This window comes from Ctenopharyngodon idella, chromosome 20 (genome assembly GCF_019924925.1).
Source record: "Ctenopharyngodon idella isolate HZGC_01 chromosome 20, HZGC01, whole genome shotgun sequence".
Taxonomy (NCBI): Eukaryota; Metazoa; Chordata; class Actinopteri; order Cypriniformes; family Xenocyprididae; genus Ctenopharyngodon; species Ctenopharyngodon idella.
The window spans coordinates 22,931,352-22,949,155 of NC_067239.1; the positions used below are offsets into that span (position 1 = coordinate 22,931,352).

Below are 17,804 nucleotides of genomic sequence, written 5' to 3' on the forward strand. Positions count from 1 at the left end.
ACTTCAATGGAAGAATTGAAAGTCTGATATTAAAGACATTTTTGATATTGACTGAAAACTGAATATGTTTCCTTTATTTAAAAAACACTTAAGGCCACTTAAATCATGAGTTGAGGATTATCCCATGTCTGAGGAGGCAAGCAGCAATGTCATGAGACAGTGAAAATAATCCTTTCTAGTTAAAGACAGACATGATGACTGTGCTAACCTTAGAAGCAACAAGTCAAATCCCAGAGATTGGTTTTACGGGATTGTGTTGCGGGGAGTGCAGCTGTCATTGAGGTTGATTGAATGTATTTATATTAACTTTAGGAATGTGTGCAGGGACTCTAACAGCATGCTGGAGGCAAAGCATAGGGCAGTGCGCTGGGGTTTAACGGTTCTTGATGACTCCTATTAAACTCAACAGCCATGAATTCAAGTTGTATTTGTTTGTTTTTTTAAACATAGTCCAACTCCTGCAATCTTGTAAAATATATATTGGTGGTGGGTGGCAATCACTGGCATTCTTTGGGTGTTTCTAAGTGTAAAATAACAGCAAACACAGAACACACACAACTAAACCAAACAAAATGTCATTACCCACTGGTGTTAGGATGGCAGGTCAAGACAGAAAGAATGTAAACACACTTGAACTTCAGAAAAAAAACAGATTCAGGGAAAGAAGGCTGCTTTGTAGAATTTGCACCCTTTTGATTAATAAGGGTCTGTAAAAGAATATTTGAAGGGATATTTCAGCCAAAAATTAAATTATTTACCATCATATTGTTCCATGAGATAGCAAATCTTTTGAATTGATCAACTGAACCGGTTCACAAAAGCGATTTGAATAATTTGTTCATGAATCGGGCTGATGGGAGTTCACTTTACTTTCTCAATCACAATCTCTGGTTCATAGCTCACAGGAATAAAAAAATCAGTTTTGTCAGATAAAACTATCATATGGCTACCAGAAGACTTGGAATATAGTGCACAAGATGTATGGATGACTACTTTGGTTCTTGAGGTTTGTCATTGTGATGGCATTGGAAAGCTTTGGGTGAGTAAATGATGACAGATTATTAATTTTTGGTTAAACTTATTCCTTTAAGACTTCTTTGAATAGAAGAACTCAGATGTTGTCAGAGCAAAAGCCTGTGCTTCAGGTGACCCGAGTTCAAGTTCCGACTCAAGGTCCTTTGCCTGTGCTGTTCCCCTCTCTTTCCTTCCCATTGCTTCCTGTCTCATCTACACGCTATCTAATAAAAGGCTAAAAATATAACTTAAAAAACTCTGATTTTAAAAGGATGGGGTAAAGACATAACCCATGTCTTCATCATTTCTCAGAAATCTCTGTGAATCCCTGAGAAGAGTGTGACTACCACAACACCCCCCAGTTTGTTACATGTTATGTACCACAGCTTTTGTTCACTGACTGCAAATAAACTGTCCCTCAGGAATTTTAATCTGTTGTGCAAAGTCCAGAGACTTAACAGTGCTTTCAGTTTCAAAATGAAAGTCAGGAAGATCCAGTGTTGGCTACAGCCAAGTTTGAAGGAAAATCTAAGCATATAATTCAGACTACACTCAAATAGAAACTGGAAAATGCTGTCTTGTGGTTGAATGACATTAAAATGCAATAACATTATTAATATTAACATTATTCATCAAAAGTGTCTCTAGCTTTCTGTGGTAGACAGACATGGATTAAGAGAGATTTGAATCTGTCTAATGCAAACAGTTTGTTAAAAAAAAAAAATATATATATATATATATATACATATTACTAATAAGCTGTGTGCTTTTGAAGGGAGTTCAAAACACACCACACATGCATTCACACACTTTTTCCTCACGTCTGGCCAAGAAGAAAGACCTCACTCAAACTAACCTTGAATGTTTCAACTGCTGTCTGCCTGCATGGGTTCGTACATTACCACTGTCATAACTGAGACACCTACAAGTTGTCATAGTCCTCAATAGAGTACCTCAGAGATGACGTGTTTTTGTAGGCCAACCTGGAAGTTAGCGGCGCACGGGTTCCCTCGATCGAATGGATTTGTCCCATAGACTTTTGGAAAATTGCAAAAAATAAACTCTGTGTTTAACAAAGGGTTATGACACACATTTTGTCTATCAAGATAATCTTTACAAGTTAACACAACATTTATACATTCTGAAGCCTAAATAAAGTTGTCAGATATAAAAAGCTAACAGTAGGCTATAAACGGACTACAGCACACCATGGTCGCGGATCAACGTCACCACCACCAAGCTTCCTCACACTTTATTTAAAAAACAACTTTATTTAAAAACATGCTCGCTGATTATGATCTGCGCTGTGTATGAATACTTATCCACTTTTTTATGAGAAATGCTGTCCAAATGTCCTGTTTGTCATGATGACGTCTAAAATCCCCGCCAAAGGAAGTAGTCCCTTTTAGCAACTTGTTAGCAACCGCCATTTTAGGTACTCTATGCTGATGTCTAGTCGCACTCTCCAGACAAAACTTGACTTAGACTAGTGATGCTAGAGATGAAAATTTGCTGAGGCTGTTATTCTGGTCCAGTAGACCGAAACAGTCTTTGATGGGTAAGGTAGGGTTAGGTCATGTCTCTTAGCAGCCTGGATCCTCCCATCGGCATTGCTTTGAGATAACAGCAATTATATGTGATGCTATCTCAGCAACCTTGAGATCAGAGGAAACTGTCCAGTGAAGTCCAGGCATAACTGGGACAGCTTGGGTGTCCTCTTTCCATTTTGTGCATTTCAGGGGTTTTAAAACGGCTGTCAGAAAATTTGAGAGAAAAGAAACATTTTTTTAGTTTTAATTTTTTAATTTTAGAGCTGTCATGTTATGACTTTAAAGGTGCTGTATGTAATTTTTTGACTGTACTAAAGCACAAAAATACCATAATGTGTTTGTAGAGATTTAGGAAACAAGCTAAGATTACATACTTGTTTCTCTGACAAAACAATGCTACAGCCAATTATTATACTTTGAAATGTGCGTTCCGTGTCGGAATGTCTGTTTTTGTTTTGGTCTGTGCAATCCCGCCCGCTGCCATTTTACCCAATAGTATTTCGACACCCCGGGTTGCCAGTTGGCGGAAAACACAGCATATTGCAGCCATGGAGGCCAGCAAACAAACTAGGTCAGAGATCTGAGATTCTACCCGACCTCGGCATCCATCTAAAAAGCTCTATGTCCAGAGGCATATTAAAACGAGAATAAATCAACTCATAAACTTACAGTGTAAGGCTCGTCGCTGTCAAATCAACTGCGCTCGTTCCTGTTGCGCGTCCTCAATTTGGCCACCTGCGTGAGCGTTGCGTCTGAGGAGGATGCGGCAGGAGAAACAACCCTCTCCAATATTTTGAATTTGGACTGCAGTACCAATTTCAACCACTAGCTGTCAATATTACATACGGCATAATAAATAATTAGCCTATAAAATATTTTTAGCACAGTATTATCTAACACAGGGCTTTACAAAAAAAAAAAAAAAAATCTGAATTTCATTGAAAATGTTTATCTTCAGGTTTATACGTCTAACATTAGTAGGTTAAAAAAGACGCAATGTCAACTATATACAAAGTAAACATTTTACAGCATCAATACCGTGACAATATAAAAAGTCAATGAAGCCACACACATTATATATATAGCTACCTTTATAATTTAGGAAGGTCTTTTGTAGCCTAAGGGAATGATCATATATTTGGATATATTATCCACCAAAAACTATGAAAACGCATAGTAAATATTAGGAATTGACAAACAAAGGTAAACAGTCATAAATGATATTTTCAAAAATGGGTCAAATTCCAATGCTTTAAAGACCACAGAACAGTGAACTAAAAACAGTGTACTATTTAAGCAGCCTATATTCTTTACTGAAAAGACGATGGGTTAAATAGTTATTTGTCAGTTATAATTGTTTATACTTAGGCTACAGTTGAAAAGAAATCCAGGAGGGACCCAAAATTGAAAGCGTGGTTCCTTCCTGAGAGAGAGTAAGAGAGAGAGAGAGTAAGAGAGAGAGGGAGAGAAAGAGAGAGAGAGGAAGAGAGGGGAATGGTAATTTTAGATCTGCATATGTTTAGGGCAGTTTTCACATTATGACTGCGCAGACGATAAAGAAAAAAACCGGACACTTATCATTAGTGTTTGACTGCGCACCATGTGTCCTGGGAAAACTGACGGGAGCATCTTTTTGCGATTAATGGACACTGCGCGAAATGATGACAACGGTGCATAAACTGAGACAAGACTTACACAGAACTTTATGAAACATATTAGTGCTGAATATCGCTTCATGGAGAGTTAGTGGGGCTGTTGGACTGCGTTTGGGGTGTACAAGTCGGATTTTCTACGTTGAAGTTGTTGGATGTACTTTTTTTAACGCTAGCGTTTTTAAAATCTGTTTTTGCTTCTAAGCCATGGCACAATATTTCTTTTACTTATTCGCTCTGTTGGTTCTGATTTTGCCTGGAGATATTTGGGGAGCGGGAACTTACGCGTCAAGATACACTCAAAATGTGGATGAGAGTCAGTCTGTATCTGCTGCACAGAGTGGATCTAAGGTGACCAGTAGACATAGGTAAGATACAAACGTGTTTTCATTTTTAGCAACAGGTCTGAGTTCATAATTTAATAATTTAATCATATTAATACTCATATCAGCAATAAAATTATACACTGAAAAAAATGTTTTGTCATGTAAACTAAAATGTCCTTCATGTGGTAACATCGAAATGAACTGATTTTAGAGATATATGTTCAATTACACCACACACACACACACACACACACATATATATATATATAGAAGGAAATATATATATATATATATATATATATATATGCTATAGGATATCACTCCCTGTTCATCACAACTGGTCAACTGTCAAGCACTTCATGTGCCACTTTTCTTAAAACATTCAGAATGAAACATTTTCAAGATCACGTGGTGTGTGTCAAACTTGTCTTACACTGACCTGATATGCTAATATTGCAAATATAAGGTCATACTGTAATGAGTTTACAAGTTTCTAGTCACTAAGACCAGTATGAAATCACAGACTCTTGCCCTGCGTGCGTGAGCTACTGTTGAACAGGTCTTCCCTTTTTTGGCCTTACTAAGCAGACGTAAATGCATGTGCAATGGGACGGAGGCCAAATGGTGAAGACCTTAAGTGCACTTATACTGGCATTAGCACAACCCAGTGGAGTACAGAGGTTCTGCACAGCACTGTTTGGGAAAGAATGTGTTGGCACTTGGCACCACCTTTTAAGACTGTCTGTTTGAACTCTGTTTTGTTTTAACAGATGTGTGAAATATTACACAACTTGTGGTAGCTGAAATCCTCCTTCACAATGTTTCCTGTCTGTCCAATATCTTGGATGATATCAGCTGCCCTTCCACTTTTGATTGAGTTGTACTGTGACTTTCAGTCCACATTATGCCTCATAGACAGCTGGTATGCACAGATGTTTTCAATCCAACGGAACAAAAATGTGTCAGTTGCAAGTGAAATGAATCTTTTTTGCTGACAAATATGTTGTCATGCTATTTCTGAGAGACATTAGTATGTTGTTTCATCTTTTAAAGCAACATATATATATTGATAATTTTGGATCTGCATATGTTCAGGGCAGTTTTCACATTATGACTGCGCAGACGGATAAAGAAAAAAAAACGGACACTTCTCATTAGTGTTTGACTGCGCACCATGTGTCCTGGGAAAACTGACGGGAGCATCTTTTTGCGATTAATGGACACTGCGCGAAATGATGACAACGGTGCATAAACTGAGACAAGACTTATACATGCCTATATTGCCAAAAGTTTTGGGACGCCTGCCTTTACGTGCACAACTTTAATGACATCCCATTCTTAATCCGTAGGGTTTAATATGGAGTTGGCCCACCCTTTGCAGCTATAACAGCTTTAACTCTTCTGGGAAGGCTTTCCTCAATGTTTGTGAGTGTGTTTATGGGAATTTTTGACCATTCTTCTAGAAGCGCATTTGTGAGGTCAGGCAGTGATGTTGGCGAGAAGGCCTGCTTCACAGTCTCCGCTCTAATTCATCCCAAAGTTGTTCTATTGGGTTGAGGTCAGGACTCTGTGCAGGCCAGTCAAGTTCCTCCACACCAAACTCGCTCATCCATGTCTTTATGGACCTTGCTTTGTGCACTGGTGCGCAGTCATGTTGGAACAGGAAGAGGCCATCCCCAAACTGTTCCCACAAAGTTGGAAGCATGAAATTGTCCAAAATATCTTGGTATGCTGAAGCATTAAGAGTTCCTTTCACTGGAACTAAGGGGCCAAGCCCAACCCCTGAAACAACCCCACACCATAATCCCCCCCCTCCACCAAACTTTACACTTGGCACAATGCAGTCAGGCAAGTACCGTTCTCCTGGTAACCTCCAAACCCAGACTCGTCCATTGGATTGCCAGACAGAGAAGCGTGATTCATCACTCCAGAGAACACGTCTCCACTGCTCTAGAGTCCAGTGGAGTCCAGTCTACATGCCTAGGTGCTTGATTTTATACACCTGTGGCCATGGAAGTGATTGGAACACCTGAATTCAGTGATTTGGAGGGGTGTCCCAATACTTTTAACAATATAGTGTATGTATGTGTGTTTGTGTGTGTATACTGTAAATGAAATATTACAGGAGGCTTTACCTTTTAACATATTTGTTTTGTCAAATGCTTATCTCTCACTGTGATGCATTGCCCGGAAACATAAACAAGTAGTTCCTGCTATGACAAAACATATCACTTTGCAGAAACTTTGTTAGTTTCATCTTTGATATAAAGTGTATACATATATGTAAGTGGCCTAAGCAAATGTGTGCACAGTGTTTGCTTGTTGGGAGTTTGTGTAAGCATCTCACATAACAGTTTGTTGAGCTCAGCTTTATGTAAATCATTTACATTTCAAATGAGAAATACACACTTTCTTACATCTAAACCATAATTGTAAACGTTTGTGAAATTGGATATAACAAGTAAATATGATATGGGAGCAATGTAGGGACACTGACCAAGCCAATGCTAATCTTTGTACATTTTGGACAACGTAAAAAGGTATTTGGGTTTTAATATGAATTTTTTTTTTATATATTTGGTTTTGATATGAATTTCTGTGGTTCTGCACATAAATGATGTGCCAATATCATTCAATGTGATTAAGTCTGAAAGTAGTCTAGTGGGAGAACACTGTGAAAGCAGATTTTCAATAGGTGGCCTTTAGATTGCATACATTCCCTCCATTGGCTTAAAACCAAAAGAAAAACGTCTACTAATCTGCCTTTAGACAGCTTGCTTAAATATATTTGAGCTTTGTTTTTATGGATAACTCAATTACCCTGCAGGCCTACCCACGGTTTCTCTTTTGAGCATAGAAATACATTGCCCTAATGTTGCTGTATACTCTCGCTATTATTTCTGTCCAAGTTCTGTTTCTGCTTGAGATGTTGAAGTGGTACTTCATTCCTTGCCAAATTGGGTCCTGTGGATTTTTTTCCCGTTGAGGCAAAGTGTTTATATTCAGCCGCCTTAAGCTGGATGTTCTTGAGTCTGAGTGGCACAGGCCTGACACTTATGTCTGGGTCTTCTTGTTTATATGACTAAGCAGTGAATTTTATTCTTGTATAAAATGATATGCTGGCAGGTGCAGTGTGTAAAAAAATAATTAGATGACTGGAAGTGTTTACAGACAGAGTTCTTTCCAACAACAAAAAAAAAAATCTAATCTTGAACAACCATTGTGTGATAAATAATCTGGGAGCAAGAATGCTGAACATTCAACTATTCTTAAGACTGATCTTGAACAAAATCAAAATGGATTTGTGTACATATATGAGACAAAGAAGCCATTGTGACTCCAAAGTTTTTGTTTACTTTTCCTCTCTCAAATTTGATAAAGCTGAGAACCACCATTTCCTTTTTTCTCATTGGTATACATGGACCCAGGCCTTTGTCCTTCTTTTTTTTTAACCACCCCCACAGAATACAACTGAAACAATGGTTCAGTGTTCTACTGCCATCACTCTTTAGTTGTATACCCCAAATACCACAATTTATATGTGTGTCCTATTTAATGCATGGACACACATCCATGAATCCGTCCAGAAATTTGCACTATTAATGTTGGTTTATCTTTCATTAAACCCCAATCCAAACTCACATACACAGTAGGATATGCATATCATAAATATTTCACACTATTTTCACAAACCAACACAAAATTTTGTATTTATAATGCATGATGAAAAAGACTTTATTCAATATTTAGGTCCAAAACACAAAAAGATGCACCTTGCCTAATCTGAAAAGAATTTGAAAAGCATGGTTGTCTATGGTAGAGATGTCCGTGTTGAACTTGTGTACTCTGAGTGTCTGGGCCCCATTTATTTGTATGTGTAAGAGTAGAGCGCTTGCAGTTGATGCATCCAGACATTCCTGTCTCAGCACTGCACATGATAACGAATGACTAACCAGGCTCAATGAGTTATTGTGATGAACCAGTAACATTGGATTCCAGCCTGGTTTCGATCCCATCTAAACAAGCTCCCTGAGAAAACAGCCTCATTTATCACTTTAATCAGAAAATGAGTTTTTAAATCATACAGCACTCCAAGGTGTTGGGGAAACTACATTCTCTAATCTCATATCTCATCTAGAAGTTTCCAATTGTGATTCCTCTTAACGATTTCAGTGCCTCATCGGTTCCATTTTTTTAGTTCTTTTAAGGAATAAATATTTGTAAAAAAAAAAAAAAAAAAAAAAAAAAAAGAGATGCAAATGACAAATGATGAGAATCATTTCAATAATAAATAAATGTAAAAAAAAAAATCCTTGCAAAAGGTGTGTTTACAGAGACGTTTTAAATATTTTTATTTATTTATTTTTTTACAATTTTTTTTAGAGGTGACATATTATCAGACTAAAGACACATAATCAGACTAAAGACAAAAAAAGAAGGAAAACCTGTTTTTTCCCTATTACTATTGTTACTCAAAATATTTTATTTTACTGTAATTTAAATTATTTAAAAATTAATTAAAGAAATGTATTACTGTAAGAAATGAGTATTTAATAATAATAATCTTGTTTTACACAACAAGATTAACTAATTACAATATTTGTTGCTGCCTTAATATCTTTCCATTCAAATTAAAAAATTAAACCTTTTATTTTGGTGGAAAAACGCAGGAAGTCCTTAAAGCTCTTTTTTGACCAAATTATAAACGATTCTTATTACAAATTTGGGAAGATGGCTGTCTTAATAAGTGACCCAACAGCCATTGCAGAGATGTATTTCAGCATTTACTGCAAACCAAGCTGCTCCAAGACACTGAAAACACTGAATCATGAAACATGTTGCACGTCAGACTATTAATATAATTACAAAGCTTCCTTTGAGTTTAGATAATTGCACTAAGCCATAGTTTGATTCATCATTAGAGTCACTCGTTTGGGAATTGGACTACACTGGTCACCCGTGCTTTTTAGTCAGTCAACAACATACAGTATGTTGTTGACTGACTAAAAAGAACGGGTTCACTAGAGTCATGTCTCACTAAAAGTCATTTGTTCGTGAATCAGCCACACTTGTCTGTTTCACCCAGTAGTGGTGTTGTTCAGAAGTGCTGGGAATTTTGCCAGATTATTTTAGTTGGCTATTTTCACATCAGTGGAACATTGCACATGCTCTTAATTAAACAGAACATCAGCTTTTGTTGCCAACCCTAACGCTGACATAACCTTGCTACCTGGTTGCACTTATCTGATGCTCTGTGGGTGTCATTAGAGGAAGGTTTTGGTTTTGAAGGGCAAATATTTGTACTTTAATTACAGGGTAACTTTTTAATTTAGTTCTGTCTACAATGAAGATGGCAGTCCTCAACCATTTGAATTGAAGCCTTAATAAGTATAATTTGCTCATGTTTTGTACACAAACAGAAACTGGTGTGCCTACGTAGTGACACGAACTGTAAGCTGTGTAATGGAAGATGGAGTGGAGACCTATGTGAAACCTGAATACCAGCGCTGTGCTTGGGGCCAATGTTCCCATGCGGTTTTGTAAGTATTCATGAGCAAAAACACTGCCAAATTGCATTTCATGTAATCTTGGTTACCACTCGCTATTATGACAGTGTCAAACTGGAAAGGTTTGGCCCATGTCCCTCTCTCAAATGGATGCATGTCCACCAGAACTATGTGTGGAATGAGGTGGAAGAGAAGTTGAGACAGAAATCTGTCTCTGATGAAACTGCTAATGTTTTAGAAAATTACTTGTAATGTTGTTATTTTTCTCATTTTTAGAGAACAAATTTCAGTCATAAGTTGACCTTTTTCTTAGGTCTCAGTAAACTTCAGTTCTATCCAAGATGTTCAAAGAAAGCTATAATACTAGTCCCCTATACAGAAGCCACATCACAAGTATGAATGAAGTATAAACAATGTTCTAATAATAGCAACAACTGCACTTGAAAGTTAAGTAAGACACACAAGAGGCTTGCCAGAGCAAAGCAAACACTTTCAAAGATTTTAATGATGTACTGAAAGCTTTGAATGAATAAAATAACAAAAACATGCCCAGAAACAACAGCTCTAAGAAAATGAAGAACAGGCCTTTATTGTACTGTTGCCTTGGAGAGTTGTGGCCTTTTGAAAAGTGATACATAGCCAAGGATATGAACGGAACAGAAATATTTTCTATCTGCCTACTTGAGCAGTGCCATTAGAGACGCTCCGGTTAAAGTCGTAAAAGATGAATAAATTAAACTTGACAGCTTTAAGTGTCAATTTTCATAAATGTCAGAAAAGTACACACATTAAATTGTTAGTTCATCCAAAAATGAAATTTCTGTCATTTATTACTCACCCTCATGTCGTTCTACACCCGTAAGGTTTATGATACACCCGATATTTTTGATGAAATCTGAGAGGCTTCTGAACCACCCATAAGCAGCAACATCATTGCAACTTTCAAGGTCCAGAAAGGTATTAAAGACATTGTTAAAATAGTCCATGTGACTACAGTGGTTTAACCTTAATGTTATGAAGCGACAAAAATATTTTAAGTGCGCAGAACCTGGAAGCACTGCACTGTGTTTAAATGTGAACAGCGTAAGAGAATAACAGGGAAGAGAAGAAATTGTTGAATTTAGTTGTTTTTTTTTTTTTTTTTTTTTTTTGCGCACAAAAAGTATTCTCGGCACTTCATAACATTAAGGTTGAACCACTGTAGTCACATGGACTATTTTAACGATGTCTTTACTACATTTCTGGGCCTTGAAAGTTGCAATGATGTTGCTGCCTATGTGTGGTTCAAAAACCACTCAGATTTTTATCAAAAATGTCTCAATTTGTGTTCCTAAGATGAACGAAATATCTTACGAGTTTGGAACGACATGAGGGTGAGTAATTAATGACAGAAATTAAATTTTTGGATGAACTAACCCATTAAAGCTTAAATTTTACAACAAAAAAGTCAAGTTGGAGCAGTATACATATATTCAGTTCTAACAAGAGCTGAAACTATGAATATGAACTATGAGAAAATATCTCACACCACAGGTATCGGACTTATAGAAGACCACGGTACAAGGTTGCCTATAAAATGGTCACAGAGATGGAATGGAAGTGTTGTCACGGTTACTCAGGTGACGACTGTAGTGAAGGCTCCTCTGCCACACAGGACAGCAGTGGCAGACAGACTGGTGAAGAAGGTATGGCGTCAAATTGATCTGATATGGTGTGATTTTGAGAATATTTTAATTGCTTTATAAAAAAAGATTGATATAATGGGTCATGCATTCTAGGGTTAAAACAGGAAGATAAACAAACAATACGCTTACTGAATTAGTAAATGTTAAATAACTTCACTGTTAATTAATGTCATTCGTAGGAAGAACTGACAACAAGATTAGAAAACTTGAGGAACAAATTCAAAGCTTGAATAAAGACCTTCACAACCTCCAGTCAACCTTACACAACATGAATAAGAAAATACACGAAGAATCTCGAAGGGAAGGCATCAGTGGCGGCAACAATCTGGCTGACGCTGCCCAGCCAGGGATGAAGGAGACCATTCACAGCATCCAGACCAAACTAGACATGCTGGACAACATGACACAGGTCCATGACAAGACCCTCACCACAATCAACAACCACCTTGTGGGCGGCAATGGAATTGGAAACGAGTTGGACAGTCGGTATGGCACATTTAAAGAGGAGATTCTCAGGGAGCTGGAACGGCGTGTGACACTGTCTTGCTCGTCTTGCCAAACTGGAGTGGAGAGCATTCAAAGGCAACAGCAGGAAGACCGAGAGAGGATCCGAGCGCTGGAGAAGCACATCAGTGTGATGGAGCAGCACCACCGTCAAAGTGTAGAGATGCTTGAGAGGGAGCTATCACGCTCTCAGAGTTGCTGTGATTCCCTGAGCGATCTTGACAGGAGGCTTGGTGCCATTGAGAGGAAGGTCAGTTCGACTGCAGAGACATACGATATCCTTAGAGGACGTCTTGAGAAAGAGTTGAGGGGATCAGGCAATGGAAATGGTGGCCGGGGAAAAGCGCTTGATGAAAAACTGAACAGTCGTCTTAGAGACCTGGAGAGAAGACTGAATGGGACTGTGAGAAAAACCGAGCAAAAATGCTCCCATACTGAAACAAGTATGAAGGAGTTTGTCCAGAGAGAGATCAGCCAGATAAAGAACTCTGTCCTCAATCGAAATGATGATCATGGTTATAGAATATCTACCATGGAAATAGACGTCCAAGACTTGAAACGTTTCCTTAATGATCACAAAAATAACCTGGAACGGTTAGGGAACAAAACAAACGATCTCGACAGCGGGCTTAAATCAGCGATTCATTTGTGCACAGAGACGTGCGGTCCAAAAGGGAGTGAGACAGCAGATACTGTGAAAAGCCTGGAATGGAAGGTTATTGCCAATGAGGAGGACATTAAGAAGTTTGACACCAAGCTAAAGGATTTAAGTGTGTCTGGTGACTCCTTATTTGACCGTATTGAAGATCTAACCAATGACGTCCAAAAAATTATAGATCTGACAGGACACAATGGAGAACATTTTAACCAAATCGTCACCGATGTGGAGAATATGGGACGTGATTGCGACGTATGTACTTCAATAGATAACGAGCTCAAAAAATTAAGAAACATAACCAGCTATTCTTTTAACACATTCCAAGGAGAACTTACAGATTTACGCAGAAAGGTAGATTCAGATGAGAATGCTTGCTCGCAGGTATGCTCAAACCTCCAGGAGGAAGTGGGCAAATTGAAAGAAGAGGTAGAGAAATGCACAGGCCAATGCATGAACCGCATGACTGACCATCAAAGGAACATAGATAATCAAAACACCGTAACTCGCAAGCTTGGCAAAGACCTTAATTCCATTCAGGGTGAGCTCACAGGAGTAATCCAAACGTTCAGCTCCATCAATGACACTCTGAAAGGCCTCAGAAACACCATACAGAGGCATGGCAACTCTATTTCTGATCTGGACACATTGAAGGACAAAATTTACACCAAGTTAGATCAGATTCAGGATGATTTTAACAAGCACAAAGAAGACAGTAAAGGACGTTTTGATGGCATCAGTAGCTTTAACAGCAATTTGATGATCGAAATGGGAGAATGCAAACTTTCTCGAGAAGGGCTGGATAAGAGGCTCTCGAAGTTAGAGGGTGTCTGCAATAGACTGGATTTATTGTCAGAGAACCTTCAGACTATCAAAGATGGCCTGAGCAAACATGTCTCTGGGCTTTGGACATGTGTTAACGACCTAAACTCCACAGTTATCTCTCATGGTGAGGCCATCCATAGCATTCATGATGTTCACTTAGGGAACATTCATGGCAGGATGAACAACCTCAACTCTTCCATACTGCATGTTCTCAAGGAGTTCCAGATCTTCACTGAACAGGACTTTACTGGTATGTTTTTATCTATTTATCTTGTCTAGTTTGGAATTAAGATTTTTTTAATATTTTTGAAAGAAGTCTCTTATGTTCAACAAGGCTGCATTTATTTGATCAATACAGTAAAAATTTAATATTATGAAATATTATTACAATTTAACAGTTTTCTATTTGAAAGTATTTTAAAATGAAATTTATTCCTGTGATGGTAAAAATTCAGCATCATTACTTCAGTGTCACATGATCCTTCAGAAATCATTTTAATATGCTGATTTTCTGCTCAAGAAACATTTCATATTATTATCAATGCGAAAACAGTTGTGCTGCTTATATTTGTGGAAACCATGATACACTACCACTCAGGTAAGTACGATTTTTAAAAAATAAATTAATACTTTTATTCAGCAAGGGCACATTAAACTGATCAAAAGTGACAGTTTTTATAGTGTTACAAAAGGTTTCTATTTCAAATAAATGCTGTTCTTTTGAACTTTCTATTCATCAAAGAATCCTGAAAGAAATGTATTATAGCCTCCACAAAAAAATATTAAGCAGCACAGCTATTTTTAACATTGATAATGTTTATTAAATTCTTTTAAATTGTAATAATATTCACAATATTACTGGTTTTACTGTATTTTTGGTCAAATAAATGCAGCCTTGGTGAGCATAAGAGACTTTTTTTAAAAAAAAAACATTATTTCAAACTGTTGACAGGTAGTGTATATGAAGACAAAAACAAATAATATATTTTGTCATAACCATATCTAAATCACAAGAAAATTTTTGCTTGTGAAAAAGAAAAGATACTGTGGATAAAATAAGGTGTTATTTGAGTCATGTGAAATATTAAGTTGATGACAATAATGACAAGTCTATCATTTTGGGAGGAAAAGTATATTTAGTTAAAATGTCTTGTTGTGTGACATGGTGTGACATGCTATACTCCATCTAAAATATTAGCCAGCACATTTTTTTTATCATTACAATGTCTTTGGGCTAATCCTCAGGACCTCCTGGACTACCAGGTCCTCAAGGTGAGAAAGGATCCAAAGGACCACCTGGGCCACGAGGACCTCCAGGCAGAGAAGGACCACAAGGGAAAGTGGGGCCAGTAGGACCCCCAGGTAAATGAATGAATAAATTAATCAATCAATTAATTTTTTTTCTTCACAATTTTAACTGAATAATATACGAATAATATTTTCCTGTACAATTATTTCTTATTTGTCTCCTATTTAGGCCTTAGAGGTGAACAAGGTCAGTGTTCTTACTATTAGTACTGCCAGGACTTGTGCTTCTACTAATAAAATGATTTTTCTAAATATGAATAAACATAATAAATAAGGTTTTTCTCTGTTCTTCTCCTTCTTACCAGGACCTCCCGGAGAGGATGCCAACGTTCCAAGACTGTCATTCTCAGCAGCACTCACAAAACCACAAGACAATGCAGGCACTATTGTCTTCAACATGGTCTTTGTCAATGAAAGAAAGGCCTACAATCCAAAGACAGGTTTGTATGTTAAAGACAAACATATTGTATGAATTAAGAACTGTCATAATCATAAATTCTCCTACCAAATGTGTTTTGACAGGTATATTCACTGCTCCTGTGAACGGGCGATACTTCTTCAGCGCAGTCCTGACAGGTCACAAGAATGTCAAGATTGAGGCAGTTTTGTCCAGATCTAATCAAGGTATTGCCCGCGGAGATTCAGCAGGATATCAGCCTGAGGGTCTTGAGAAACCCATGGCCGAGGCACGGCACACTCCTGGCTCCCTGGTCATCTTCAACATCATACTTCCTCTGCAGGAGGGAGAGACTGTCTACATTGACCTGGTCACAGGTAAACTTGCCGGCTCAGTGGAGCCCCTGACGATCTTCAGTGGGATGTTGCTCTACGAGGAAACAGAGAACAGATAAGACCCATCTGAGACTCAGTGAGGACAATGTCAGATGTAAAAATTTGTATCTGGACAAATGGTGAACACTTTTACATATTCAATGTTGAATAAGGTTTATGATACAAAATTTATGCAGGTTTCATTTATAACAGGCCAGGACACACAAGATGGAAATATTTATCTATTATCAGAACAATGAACTGAAATTTGTATACGGTTATGTTTTTTATATTTTATTCTTGAATGGCAAATCATATATGTTCATATACTAAATGTGAGTGGCAATGATTACTTATATTGAAATGCAGCTGGAAGCAGCAAAGATCTTTCTAAAAATCTAGCCCATCCACGTCACTTGCTGCCCCGGAAGATATGAGAATGAGTGACTGTCAAACTGGGATAGGACTCAAGTGGAATATCTTACATAATTATACAATAACCTAATGCAATCTTTATTTGAAGGGTCAAAATACTCTCAAATTACTGATTTACATCTGAACTATAAACTTCCATCCTAGTACTTATTTGAAGGTGATTTGAATGTTTGTTACATGCAAATAAAGATAATTTGTGGTTGTCAGCAGGGGTGTTGCTAGACCCTTAAAATATCTCGTTCTGCAGTAAAATTTTGTTGTTTTGTACGTTTGAAAAGGTTTTGTCAGCTGAGAACTTCAAGATCTTCAGTAAAAACATAATCTGTACGTGGATGCTGTGATGTTCAATCTGTCAGCAACTGAGAAAAGACTGAGAGAAATCCAATCCAAGCCAAAGTCCCTTTAAAACAAGTCATTTCACTCGGCGGCCATCTTTGAAACGCCTCTCGGGCATTCAAGTGCAGCTCCTATCACTTTAAATGTGGAAACATCAAATTCTCCAAAGTTGTTAGCCAAGCTTGATTAAATTTAATATTTGAAATCACCAATGAAATCTGACATAATAAATCTCATAAATCTTTTTTCCAAACGCTCGAATCATGACAAAAAACGGTATTTTTCAGGCTGGATCAAGCTAATGCGCATGCGCAGTCCTAAATGCGCGTCTCTTGCGCCTCATTTCGGAGGCGCGCGTCTGACTGTTTCTATAGGAACCGGAGCTTCCTACGGCCGCTGCAGTGACGCGATGACTTTACCAATAGGCGATTGGCTCTTATTTAGAAGGCGGGACTTATTCCGCCATATTGCGCGTTGCACTTTCTCCCATTCAAAACAATACGAGTGACGCGTCTAGTGTTATTATATAGTCTTTGTCCAAGCCGAGAAAGATAGCCTGCATATGTTCTTTTTTTTAAAAGCTTGTTGTGTAAATGTAGTTAAATACATGCTAAAGTTAGTATCAGTCCTTTTTGTCCACTTACAGTATTTTTCATTAGAAATGCTGTGATCATGCCCTCAGAACGCTAACACAAAAACCAATGCATGTGAAAAGCACAAATGCAATTTATTTTTTAAACATTAATTCTTTGACATTTACCAGCCAACCATTGTAGCTTCACTAAAATACACCTCAAGAAGACTGTGAGCAAATATGGATCTTTGTGTAACATTGTTGTGGTTTCATTGTAGAATGAAGAAAGATTTTTTCTTAAGATGGATGCAATAAACATTACACATGATATTTTCTATTATTTCCCATTTCCTCGCTGTGTTATTCTTTAATATTTGCAGCACATTTTTTCACTTAATCTCCAAATTTGGAAAAGTAACTATAAAAGGATGAATTCAAATAAAGCAGGCTGTGCAGAGAGGGACATTTTTAGACATGCCAGAGGCTATAGATCAAGAAACTTCTCTAACCCATTCTCTGGTAACACTTCCAAAGAAAACTATCAAAGTTGTTTATCCTAGATGCAGAAAAGATTTCATCCCAGCTATCTTTTTGTCAATGGATTTTTATTTAGTCTCTTTGGACTGCAGATGTTCTCTAAATAGACTAAATCTAACAGCTTA

At 37.5% G+C, this 17,804-nt stretch overlaps 1 protein-coding gene across 1 annotated transcript; it reads left to right on the forward strand.

Moving 5' to 3' along the window:
* The first annotated feature begins 4,025 nt into the window (after positions 1-4,025).
* Positions 4,026-17,482, forward strand: emilin1a (elastin microfibril interfacer 1a). Its single transcript, XM_051875288.1, has 8 exons — positions 4,026-4,584; positions 9,963-10,082; positions 11,583-11,734; positions 11,914-13,968; positions 14,964-15,080; positions 15,196-15,213; positions 15,332-15,466; positions 15,549-17,482. Exons 1-8 carry the CDS (start codon positions 4,424-4,426, stop codon positions 15,875-15,877), a joined length of 3,087 nt encoding a protein of 1,028 aa, XP_051731248.1. The 5' UTR covers positions 4,026-4,423; the 3' UTR covers positions 15,878-17,482.
* Positions 17,483-17,804: the final 322 nt, after the last annotated feature.

Excerpts from the sequence above, each read along its gene's own strand:
- emilin1a (XM_051875288.1), top strand. The coding sequence starts at position 4,424 with ATGGCACAATATTTCTTTTACTTATTCGCTCTGTTGGTTCTGATTTTG. Across the intron at positions 11,735-11,913 it reads CAGACAGACTGGTGAAGAAG|GAAGAACTGACAACAAGATT; the intron begins GTATGGCGTCAA and ends TGTCATTCGTAG. Across the intron at positions 15,467-15,548 it reads GGCCTACAATCCAAAGACAG|GTATATTCACTGCTCCTGTG; the intron begins GTTTGTATGTTA and ends GTGTTTTGACAG.